Source organism: Pygocentrus nattereri, chromosome 16 (genome assembly GCF_015220715.1).
Source record: "Pygocentrus nattereri isolate fPygNat1 chromosome 16, fPygNat1.pri, whole genome shotgun sequence".
Classification (NCBI taxonomy): domain Eukaryota; kingdom Metazoa; phylum Chordata; class Actinopteri; order Characiformes; family Serrasalmidae; genus Pygocentrus; species Pygocentrus nattereri.
In genome coordinates, this window is record NC_051226.1 from 4,581,260 (window position 1) to 4,593,768 (window position 12,509).

The 12,509-nt window shown below is 43.1% G+C and overlaps 1 protein-coding gene across 2 annotated transcripts in view; it reads right to left on the reverse strand.

The window, feature by feature from the left end:
* Window positions 1-12,509, reverse strand: part of atp2a2b (ATPase sarcoplasmic/endoplasmic reticulum Ca2+ transporting 2b) — a 59,161-nt gene that overhangs the window by 20,677 nt on the left and 25,975 nt on the right. For both annotated transcript variants that reach the window (XR_005131637.1, XM_017725099.2), the window contains exon 6: window positions 2,368-2,448. Coding sequence is in view for 1 of the 2 variants with exons in the window: in XM_017725099.2 (XP_017580588.1) it covers window positions 2,368-2,448 (81 nt within the window). In the remaining variant the exon portion in view is untranslated. The remainder of the gene's footprint in view (window positions 1-2,367; window positions 2,449-12,509) is intronic.

The window sequence follows — 12,509 nt, forward strand, 5'->3', positions numbered from 1 at the left end:
GTCAGGATGACCCCACCACGTCCGGCTCAAACCGTCCAGGTGTGCCTGTTAGAAAACAATGAAAAATTTTGCCAAGCAAACTGTCTGGTCTCTTCAGCCCTTCGCGTACCACCGAGCTTCTCGAAGTTCAGCTTTCCTGTCTTGAGAAAGACCAGCTTAACTGTAAACTCATCCTGCTCTTTCGAAGGCTTCTTCATGCATCACCTTCCAAGATAACCTGTGGTGCCTTCAGAATACGACGTCATAAAAATGCTTTGCATCTTTTACCCAAATAACTTAAATGAAAAATGTTAGTTTTTCCTGAAGTCACCAATTAGTTGTTTGAGGCCTCATTTAACTCCCAATCATTAACTGATGTTTCTGGCACGTTATAATCTTGAATTGGAAGTGCCTTCTTGTGTCTCCTGCAGCCCAAAGCCGTCATTCACAGCAATGCTAAGCGTGAAAACAGCCCTGTAAACTGAGCTGTCAAGTCCCATACACCCAACAGCAGAGCCACCAGAAACCGCTTTTCCCCCCAGACTACACAGCTGCACTCAACATCTCAAAAGTCCTCGATTAGCAACAAGATTAATGACTCCGCTCCTGATCTGATCACTGTTTAGATCACTTAAATGTTTAAAGACTTGAAACTGTCATCACCAACTGTCTACAAATGCTGGAAAGTAAAGATTTGCAGCTTAGTGTTTAACTCCTAGTGAGAGGGGATTAAGTGTTGAACAAGCACATCTCCATACCGAAGCGCACTGCACTGCTTCATAGAAGCTCTTCAACTTCATAGAGTGAAGAGAGAGTGCAGACAGAAATAATCAGTAATTGTCTGAAAGGCCAGTTCGGCAATACGGCAGAAAATGGCCAAGGAAGGAGAGGCTAAAAGCTCTCTGACTGGAACCTCCTGGTAACCTCATCTGTTACCAATTAAGGCAGTGGAGCAAAATGGGAGTCCTACAAGCAAAGTTTCCTCTCGTTCTCATTCTAATTCATCAGCTTTTCAGGACTGCAGAGCCTGCTGACCTCTAATCAAGGTCAGGGGACATGCACATATCTTGGGAAGGGGGAGATACTATAGTTAAACTCCACTGTAGTTTATGTATTCATGCCATCCTCCAAGATGTATTCAAAAACATCAAATGAGAAATTTAACAGATCACAAGATGCACAGTAATAAAACACCAGTTGATGTTAGGATGTTGAGATTTTCCGGCTCTGAATCACTTTGGTTTCAGTTCCTTGGTTGCACACTTCGGATTTTATCCTGGAGCAGCTGCAGCTGCAATGAAAGGTAAGGGACGAATAGAAGAAACACACAATAAACAGAATAAAGAACGATAAAAAAAAATAATAAAGAGCTACGGTTTGGAGACTGTGGCTCTGTCTAAAAGACAGGAGGCTGAGCTGGAGGTGGCGGAGATGAAGATGCTGAGATTTTCGTTGGGATTGACGAGGCTGGACAAGATTAGAAATGAGCAGATCAGAGGGACAGTGAAGGTGGAGCGGTTTGGAGATAAAGCCAGAGAGGCCAGGTTGAGATGGTTTGGACGTGTGTTGAGGAGGAATAGTGGATATATTGGGCAAAGAATGTTGGAGATGGAGCTGCCGGGTAGAAGGAGAAGAGGTAGACCTCAGAGAAGGTTTATGGATGTAGTGAAGGTGGACATGGAGATGGTTGGTGTGAAAGTAGAGGAGGCAGTGGATAGGGCAAGATGGAGGCAGATGATCTGCTGTGGCGACCCCTAAAGGGAGCAGCCGAAAGAAGAAGGAGGAAGAACAATGAAGAATGAAGAGCCAATGAGAAACGAACTAAAGAGATGTATAATATCTGTACATGCACCTCTGTTTCCGAAAAAGTTGTGACGCTGTGCAAAAGTAAATAAAAACCAAACGTAAATGGTGTACAAATCATTTAAACGGCATAAATAATAGAAAATAGTACAAAGACAACGTATCAATGTTGAAATGGAGAAATATATGCATTTTAATTTGATGCCAGCAACACAAAATGGATAAGAACTGACACGGTGAAGGAGAGAACTTCAGAAACAGACCAGCTTTGATTTTCATTCAGAAAAAGCTCTAAAATTGACATTTTTCTTCCTGAAGATCTGATCTTCTGGTCATGCTAGTCAAATTATTCAATAACGATGTTTACTGTACTCTCTTTTCATGCACAGCCTATGTTGATCATTTGCCAGACCTACCTGGACATCAAAGCATAAGTAAAGAATGAGAAGTGAGATAATAAAGTTTTACATTTACAGTTTGAGAGAAATAATTCATTTGCGCTGCCTGTGACCACCATGAAATTCAGTCCCTGTATACATATATAGACGCAGAACCGAGTGATGCAGCGATGGTCACATGTCTCACCTGTCAGAATGGACTGGTCCACTCTTAGTGTGGTGGATTTGATTGAAGTCAGGCGGATATCTGCAGGAACTTTGTCACCCACTGTAAAGGAAACAGAAAGCATGTTGTCAGAGATAAGCCAAACGGACAGAGGGGGGAAACCAACCGTTTTAGAGGGATTTAAAACAGACTCATACAGCATTACGTCGACTGTAATCTTGAGAAAAATAAGCGCTTCCAACTTTTTCCACAGGAAAAATAGATCAACACAAAAACACAGTCTCGATACGATGCACATCACAAGATTGTCTTCTCAAACCCGAGGAAAAACTAAGAACCAGCAGGGTCACAATTAAAAAGCCCATATCACAGAAAACTGAATCTTCCTTTAAACTGATATTTCACTACCCTGCCAATCTCCACAACCCAATTCATCTGCGCTTATCGACCTATTCAGCCTACAGTCATTTGGACCCACCCATTCACACTAAAGTCAGGGAGTTTTTCAGCCTGGACTCCTTTTTGAATGAGGTACAACACAGGGCAGCCAAGCTGAATAGGGGTCATCTCAATATATCTTAAAAGGCACAGTAACAAAAACAGCTTGTTTCATTCTAAAGAGGTTAGAAAATGGTCAATATGACAAAATTACACAAGTGATCGAAATGGACACAAAGGAAAAATAAGAAAAAGCTTATTAAAAATGACAAAACTTTGAAGACAATGGCTATTAAACCTTTTACACTGTATTAAATATAAAAGTAATTTAGCAGAAATTACCAAAAAATATTACAGTCTGTCCCTTATCGTCTATTAGGGTCTTTCTGGTGGGTGTCGTCGTGAAGCACCTTGTTTACACAAGCAGTGGGAGGACCACACTGCTATGGCTCTTAGCGTCTCCAGACATCACTTTTCATGAAGATCTGGCCACCATTAGAAGCTCAACAGCTATTCACTTCAAATGGAGGAACATAACATCACAAGCAATCACACCTTCAACACTTCAATATCAAGCAGCGGTGATAGGTTCTCAGTCTTGCAGCTCCTGTTGTGGGACATGCTTTGAAATTACTACTCCAAAAAAAACGTATATATATATATATATATATATGGGGGAAGACCAGAAGTGCATGGGAATCTCAAGCCAAACTGCTCCAGGACCCTGTTAAAATCCTCTCAATGTGAACCTGTTATGGTCAGGAAACTGGTCTGGCGAATTTCTCTCATATTTTGACAAACACACTAATCTCAACCTTTTTTCCTTTTGTGCAGACGAGGAATCAAACATATCAAAAGCTTTAAAAAGTTCCAGGGCTTTCTGGCAAATGATAAAAATAGGCTGTGCATCATTCTTTCCACAAACTTGGGGGTGGGGAGGGCTTAGCAGTTGCTGGTGGAAATAAAAAAAAAAAAAAAAAAAAAAAAGCAAATGTAAACAATTCTTTCCCAAACAAATCTTTGAATCAATGAGGAAACAGATACATGAGCTTTCTAAAACCCCTGACATTTATTGGTCGCATGGGAGAGCGTCCATCTCAACCATCCACTTCAGATGTGTAAATGTTGGGCTTAAGCGAAGAACGCTTCGATGACGACAGCCAGGTTTTTTTTCCTCTTCCCTGTCAGGACAAATGTTCCGGCTGGATTTGGCCTAAGGCCTCTTTACGGATTCCGCAGAGACTCCGCATGCGGTATGGAGAGGGATTGTGGTCATCCAGAACGTAAAGCTCTAAACACATCTCCTTTTCAGGACCACGTTTTTGCTAGATGTACAAATCTAGCCGATAAGCCTCATTTCATGGAAAGCGGGGACAGCCGGAGGGTAAGCGTTAGTCCAAAAAAAGAACGCAAAGTCCAAAAATGGGAGAACTATTTTGATATGATCCATGGTGTACAGATGGGTTTACAGCACATCAGCTGATTGTGTTCTGTCTGAAGGGAAAGCCAGAGAGGAAAGGCCACTGCACTGACCTTTCGGAGGCTTAGCTGAGTTTTAATCCAAACTATGGCTGTCACAATCAATTATATATGAAATGTATAACGACAAACATCCGTGAGATCCTCCTGGTGTGGGTTTCCTCTTTTTTTTTTAGTGATCACAAAAGCTCACAAATGCAATTTGAGCCCCCTTGTGGAGAGGACTCAGACTGCTGAACATGGCTTTATAATGGCCTGTGGACGCCCTGTTGATCATTCAAACTCCCGAGCAGATTCACTGATGGCCATATTAATAGTTTTCAATCAAAATTGATCAAGTAAATCAATTTTACTTGAGCAGTCATGACGGCCCTGATCCAAGCGCATCCGTCTTTTGAACTAAGCCTTCATGTAAACCTGAACTGGACCAGCGGTTGAATGACGGTACCAGGGAACAGAGACTTACTACTGAGATGTTCATGAGGCTGAACGCAGAGCTTCCACACACTAATATATTAGGAATGTAGGACATGTAGGGGTGGCTGATGACATAAAAATAGGATATCATGAAACTTTAAGACAATTATTTATATTCAACATTTTACTGCATCAAATCCAACTAAACGGGGCAAAATGTGCTTTTATTGGTCAGTGTGCTTTAAGTACTGACGATTGCATGTCAAGTGAAGCATACAGTGGTATGTTCAATCATGATAACTTTAAACGAACTGGTACATTATTAGCAATATCACCCGCCTCTAATGGTACAATAAATGAGCTTAAGCTACGTTCACATTACAGGCCTCGTTGCTCAAATCCAATTTTCTGCTCAGATCCGATCTCTCTGACTCGATGGTTCACACTCGTTTAGGTAAGAGATTCAAACCAGTCATTAATGTGATGAACCGGCGTCCTGAAATGACCCTCATGAGCTCCTCCTACTCAGTAACGTCACGTGACTGAATCACTGCATCATCAGCACAAACTAACGAGCAGAACGAGCTTCGCTGAGAAGATCATTAACTCTGGTCAGCTCTCAGCTTCGTTATTAGAGCCAGACGGAGGAGAAGAAGGTGAGATGAGCTGCTTTTCCACCGTTTACAGGCTTTAACGTCTGTTCAGCGCTGCTGCCAGAGTAACTGGAATTCCGACCTGAGCGTCACATTAAGGCCACATGGCCACGAATCGGATACGTATCCGATCTAGGACCACATATGAAAGTGGCTCAGGTCGGATTCGAAAAGATCAGATTTGTGTCCACACAGCCCTGAAAACACCAGATCTGAGTCACATTAGAGCAAAAAATCGGATTTGTGCCACTTCAGTCTGGTAACGTGAACGTAGCCTTAAATGTTATTTGCGTTAAAAAAATAAAACTCTGAAAACATTCATATTCTTACATCTGCAACAAGGACACAGACTCTAGCAAACTAGACGTGTTAAGTGATACTTTTTTAAAAACACAAAGGGGGAAACTCCACCTCCGCGTTTAACCCGTCCGTGAAGTGAACCACCACATACACACTAGGGGGCAGTGAGCACACTTGCCCAGAGCGGTGAGCAGCCCTATCCACCACACCCGGGGAGCAGTTGGGGGTTCGGTGTCTTGCTCAAGGACACCTCAGTCATGTGCTGTCAGCTCTGGGGTTCGAACCGGAAACCTTCCAGTCACAGGGCCAGTTCCCTAACCTCCAGCCCACGACTGCCCCCCTAAGTTCAGTACAGACTGGATAAATAGCAGTGCTGATTATTATATGGAGACTTCCTTCCCTCATGATCCAATTTATAAAAATACACACAGCCATCTAAATGGCCCTAAGCCAAGCTAATGAATGTGGAACATGTACCCGATATATAGCTCAAGTTAGAAAAAGGTCAGATAGTAGGGTAGCCTACTTTATATAGACAAGGAGAAAGCAGCCCTATAAGAATAGCTCTCCTTGAAAAGATTGTTTTTATTTCAAGATGGAACCGTCAAGAAAAGGTATGGAAAGGGCATATTAGAGCGAGGGTCCAAGTAATGATCTACTTTTCAAATAACGGTCATTTTAGCACTGCTCTTGCAGTAAGCGTGGACAATATCTTAGAACCTACACCGATCAGGGAGAACATTACGACCACCTCCTTGTTTCTACGCTCATTCCACTGACTGTATAGCTGGTCTTTGTAGTTCTACAGTTACAGACTGTAGTCCATCTGTTTCTCTGATACTCTGTTACCCTGTTCTTCAGTGGTCAAGACCCCCATGGACCCTCACAAAGTGGTGGATCATTCTCAGCACTGCAGTAACACTGACGTGGTGGTGGTGTGTTAGTGTATGATGTGTTGGTATAAGTGGATCAGACACAGCAGTGCTGCTGGAGTTTTAAACACTGTGTCCACTCACTGTCCACTCTATTAGACACTCCTACCTCATCGGTCCACCTTGTAGATGTAAAGTCAGAGACGACAGCTCATCTGCTGCTGCACAGTTTGTGTGGGTCATCCTCTAGTCCTTCATCAGTGGTCACAGGATGCTGCCCACAGGACACTGTTGGCTGGATATTTTTGGTTGGTGGACTGTTCTCAGTCCAGCAGTGACACTGAGGGGTTTAAAAACCGATCCACTCAGACCAGCGCAACACACACTAACACACCACCACCACCACATCAGTGTCACTGCAGTGCTGAGAATGACCCACCACCCAAATAGTACCTGCTCTGTGAGGGTCCATGGGGGTCCTGACCACTGAAGAACAGGGTAACAGAGTATCAGAGAAACAGATGGACTACAGTCTGTAACTGTAGAACTACAGAGACCAGCTATACAGTAAGTGGAGCTGAGAAAGCTGATTGGTGTATGTATTTAGATATTTATGTATAGCCAAGTTCAGTTCAGTGTTTACTCTGCTAACACACCCAAATTCAAGACCTGTGTAGGGTGAATTAAGGTGTGGTGAACAAGGTGTGCCAAATCAGTGAAAACACTAAACCAGAACAGAAGTCCAAGTGCTCATCTGGGCAAGAAACACCTTGCATTAGCCACTTTCCTACATCTACAGTCTAAGCACCTGAGGCTGGTGGTTAGCCAAGCCTCCCAGATGCCACTATTTACTTTTGTTAACGAACTCTGACTAATGTTTGCTGGTAACCGACGGTCTGAACATACCTTAGACTAACACGCAGTGTCCTTTACAGCACAGACGCAAATGCATTCCAACAAGAGACGAGCAGCATAAACAGAGAAGACTACAAATTTAGCATCGTCATTCTGCACAGTTCAGCAATACATTCCCACTGCAGTCCTTATCCTCTTCTCTCACAGGCGCACTCCTACCTGCAGGGATCAAGTTCAAACACGGTAATATATGGAGTTTAAATCAGCCTGAGGGCTTCAAACAAGGCGTTTGTTATGAAGAGAGAGCTGCAGACTTGTGTATTCGGACTAATTATCCATAAGAATTGATAAGCATCCATGAGCATTAAGGAAGAAGGAAAATAGGCTTTTCGACTAATATTAACATATGAGTACGTAAACAAGATAAACTTGTGCACTGATAAAAGCGGACTAAACATTTCAGGAGCATAAACAAACAGGTAGCGGTTCACAAATGCGCACAGAGCCTGCCCTGAATGTGCTACACTACCTTCTCTCTCGCCCCAAGACGATTTCTGCCCACTCTCACAAACGTCCAGATACCCAGAATCACGGGTAGTGAAGCAACATGTACATTCAGAGTATAAAAAGGAGTCGAAGTTCATTTGTTTACTTTTAAATCAGGAAAAAAAAAGACTAATCAAACAGTATTTCAGTTTAGGTTCTGGTGCACTTCATGCCAGGGCTTGGTCACGATCCTCGCCCAGAACATGAAAAAATAGCTAAATCAAGCTGCTTGAACATCTAGATGACAGGGAAAAATCCAAACTGAAGTCAGCCTGAGATCTAATACAAGTACCCACCGCTGTTTCACATGTTCTAAGTTCATGGTCACTGTAAGAACAATGTGTTTCAATGGGTTTGCTTCTGCTCCACCTTCTTTCATTACTTATATCTAAGCAGCCAGTTGGTAGCTATGGGAGGATATAAGACCAACAATTACCGGTGTAAAAGGCCACCTGCTGCTCGTGAGAGCGGTTCTCATAGGCTAGCCTCCTGGCCGTTCTCCAGCACCCCGACACATCATAGTGCTCATCAGGAAATTTAATGATCAAATTCTTATTTCTTCACAGCCAAATCAGCCGACAGCTATTTGAGACACTTTTTACTATACAAAACTTTTTGGAAACAATAGGCAACATAAACACCGACACCGTAAAGCCCAACACATGCATGTATGCCCACCCACACAGGGCACTCGAACTCGGCGAAGCGCGTACTGAAATGTAGTGTGATGAGCATCATATCTTCAAATCGGTAAGCCAGACACAGCGGAACCCATATCTGGTTGATCTGAGCAGAAGACAGCAACTTCACATTGGACCCTTGGTGGTCTAGAAGGCTGCTCTGATGACGTGGAGTCATAAACAAGTGCCGTTACAGAAGGCTTCAACCTTCAAAACAAGCAAACAGGAAGTGTCATGTAAACGGCACGTTCATAAAAGCTTCACGCGGAAAAGCGCCCCAGCAGGCAGAGCTAAAGCTGCAGCTGAGCTCACTGGACGATCTGTATGCGGCTCTGGACAAACTGGCCACTCCTCAGTGGATGCATGATGCACAGTCATCTGGACACCTTGTCCTCCGGGTCTGATCGGGTCAGTGCCGGCGGGACTGGAGCGCTGCCCGGGGAGAACAGCGAGAGGGGACAAAGTGCAGGCCATCCCTCCCTGAAGACCGAGTTATCAGCCATCTGCTCTGCAAATGATTTCTCTTCATACGCAGCTCGATTGATACATCACTTCCTTCCTCTGCGCATTTGATCTGTCTGCAGTTCTCGTCGCAGGCCTGTGCTGCTCGGTCTCATTGCAGTTTTTCAGACCGATCCAAAGCACTGAGGCAGTTGCTGTAGAAACAAGAATGTGCCCAGGCTTCCAATAGCTCAGGCTGCCCAATGCATGGCAAACCGAGGCTATTCAACATGCAACACTAGTACATTCAAACCTCCGTCATAAGGCTGCTCTGTATATCGTTTATTAGCCATTACCGCAGCACTGGCCTTCGCAACACAGCTGGTTTGTAGCACAGAACTAGGCCATAGCTTAGGGCCAACGGGGCCCCCAGTTCAATGCATTTTATTTTACTATATATTTATTACCTATTTATATTTATCTTTCATCCCAGAGCATCCATTAAACCGGCAAATTAAAATGGCATCAAACGTCCAGTAAAAATATTCACCCAAAGCATATTTCATATTTACATTTTTAAATAAATCATTTCTTAATCTTAAGCAAAGACGTAAGCAAAGTTATTCCGAGTGGTTTAATGTGAAACGCTCTGTTCTTGAGAAGACACCAAGAACTTACCGAGTCAGAGTTGCTCACAGGTGGTGGTGATGGGAGCCAGACATCTGAAGTGTTTGGTGCCACTAAAAGCCCCCCTCACAGAAAGAAATGACCAGAAATAGTAACAGATACACTGCCTGATGTCTGACATGGTTTCCGGCTTGTTTTTTTGGCTTTAAATGTAGTGATTTCGTGCACAGAAAGGCAATAGAAAATGTATTTTTTTTAGGATTTGCCATCTATTAATATGCTTCTAAACTGGGGACTCCAGTCCACCTTTTATTAGACAGTCATTCTCAGTGCAACCGTTTAAGAAATGTTCAAAAATGTCTCTCTTTAACTTTGCGTTCAATTAAAACGGTCTCTTGGTATTTATATGTTTATAAGCTGATGTGTGTCGGCCGTATGATTTTAAATTAACACTCCTCCTAATTTCCTCATTTACTGTTAAGCTTTATTTGTCGTCTCCAAAGCAGAGTTGCCACCAACACGGAAAGTGCTGTACAAATAAATAATAATAATAATAATAATAATAATAATAATAATAATAATAATAAACTTAGCCCCAAACACTCTAGTGCTGACCCTGCTTTGTAATACTGACCATACAAAAGCCTCCAATATGAAAATGAAGCCTGATAAATGTGTGTTTACTGCGTGGAGTAGTAATATACTAAGAGCCAAATGTCCAAGTAATCTGACAAAAGCCCGTCTTTTTTCTGGTCAGTACAACATCAGCCATTCTTTGCCAATGTCACATCATTAACAGACCAAAGGTGCTTTGATATACGCAGTAATATTAACGCAACACTGTCACTTAGTCTGTACTGAGCAGGTCTACTCCGTCACGACCTCAGTGACCAGTTAAATAGCCGTGGGAAGGAGAGGCCTAACGTGGGCATTTTTAGCTGGTAAAGATGCTCAAGAATGCTTTTGAGAGCAGGCAAGCAGGCAGGCAGTGTACAAAGCCAGCGAGCAAAGGGGGCGCTCATGTTTCTCCCTCCCAGACTCAGGAGGGATTACTGGGTGCACTGAATCGGTTAGCAGGTGGTGAAGGCAGCCGTCTAATGTTTCCAGCACTTTCTGTGCCCTGTCTTAAGGTCAATAATCCTTCTGCAGCTGGCATCAGCACTGTGCCCCTGTGTGCACGGCATCCTTGCAGGTCAGCGCGGACTTGTCAGCACCCCTTCCCTCCGGTCACCCGTCTCTAGGGCTAATGTTCCACAGCAGTGAGACTTCCTTGAGGTCAATGCACGCTCACAGCAGGGGAACAGGGTCATAAGAAAAACATGATGGACACACCACAACTAATCACTGTTCCCTTTAAAGGGACAGTTCAGGCCAAAACATTCACACAGCGTTCAGCCAACTAGGGCTGGACCGTCTGACAATACTTATTATGGTGACAAGTTACCTCACAATATATGTTACACTATATATATACAGTATAACCTGCATTTTAGGGTGAACCTGTATGTTTCAGTACATAGAGAGCACAATTAAGCAGATAAACACTGTATTTTCACAGATTTGACCCAATTTTTCTAAGTCTGCATAACTAAATGTTTAAAATGTTAATGTAAACTTACCGAGTCAGATTTCTTCACAGTGGCTGTGTTTGCATGCAAAGACATTTGCCAATCTGATTGAATACGTTCCGATTACAGATTAAGACAGACGTTTAGGCTCACTCTACTCAACAATCTGATGGAAAACCTCCGTTTACGTGGGCACTGCAAGTAATCTAATCCAAAACGGTGCATGCACAGAGGACTGTTTAGTGTAGACGTTACCATGACGACGAGCATCACGAGTCCAGTCAGAGAGAGATGAGCAGCAGTGAGCAGTGATTGTGTTTTTAATTGCTTTAAAATGACGTCAGACTCAGGAAAACGTCCTTCGCGTGTCCTTATTAAAGGAAGACGTCGTGTTCTGAGACGCATAATCTGGACGTCCGTCCCGCCGCCGTCTTTTAAAGATCAGAGCATGAACTTCGTCTCCTCTGCAGTCTCTGCTCTGCCGTGTTGAACGGTATAAACTCTCACTATGACGCGACGCACATGCAGAACAGACTTAAACTTTCCGATAGGGAATGTAATCGGATACAGGCATCTACACGGATATTATTCCTCTATTTAACAGATTATCTACAGGATTACCCACCTCGTTCAATCAGATAGACTGTAATCCGAACGGCCTCAATCGGACTAGACTATTCCGACTGAGCCATCAGTGGGGTTGTTAACAGATTATCAGGCTGCATGTAAACGTGGCTACTGGTGATGATAGGAATGAGATGCCTGAAGCACTAAATGCCCCCCAGACATTATTTTATGATAGTTTTGTGATGAGCTTTTCATCTAAAATGGTACATGCAAGGGGCTGTAAGGCAATACAGCACCCAAAGAATCTTTTTCTCTATTCAGACCTACTGCTATTTTACTATGGTCACACTGCAGGCAAAAACTCATACATTCACTGGTCATTTTGGGTCATGAACCAAAACGACTACATTTTGTTGTACATACCCCCCCTGCCCCTGGCTCCCATCACAGCCACTATAAAGAAATCGGAACTGCTATGTTTCTATAAAATGAACGATTTCATGTCAAAGCACTCTGAACGACTTTTATGTTGCATCAAATGATCTAGACAGAGATTCTAATTAGATATGCAGTTGGAATTCCCCTTAAATACGACCCTACTGTAAAAAAAGTCAATATCATGGCTTACTGTACACCACAAAGAAAGCTACGAGCGTCCTGGTGTTCAGTTACCTCAAATATACTTGCTTCTGTATTTTCTAAAGGCCATACTTTTATCTA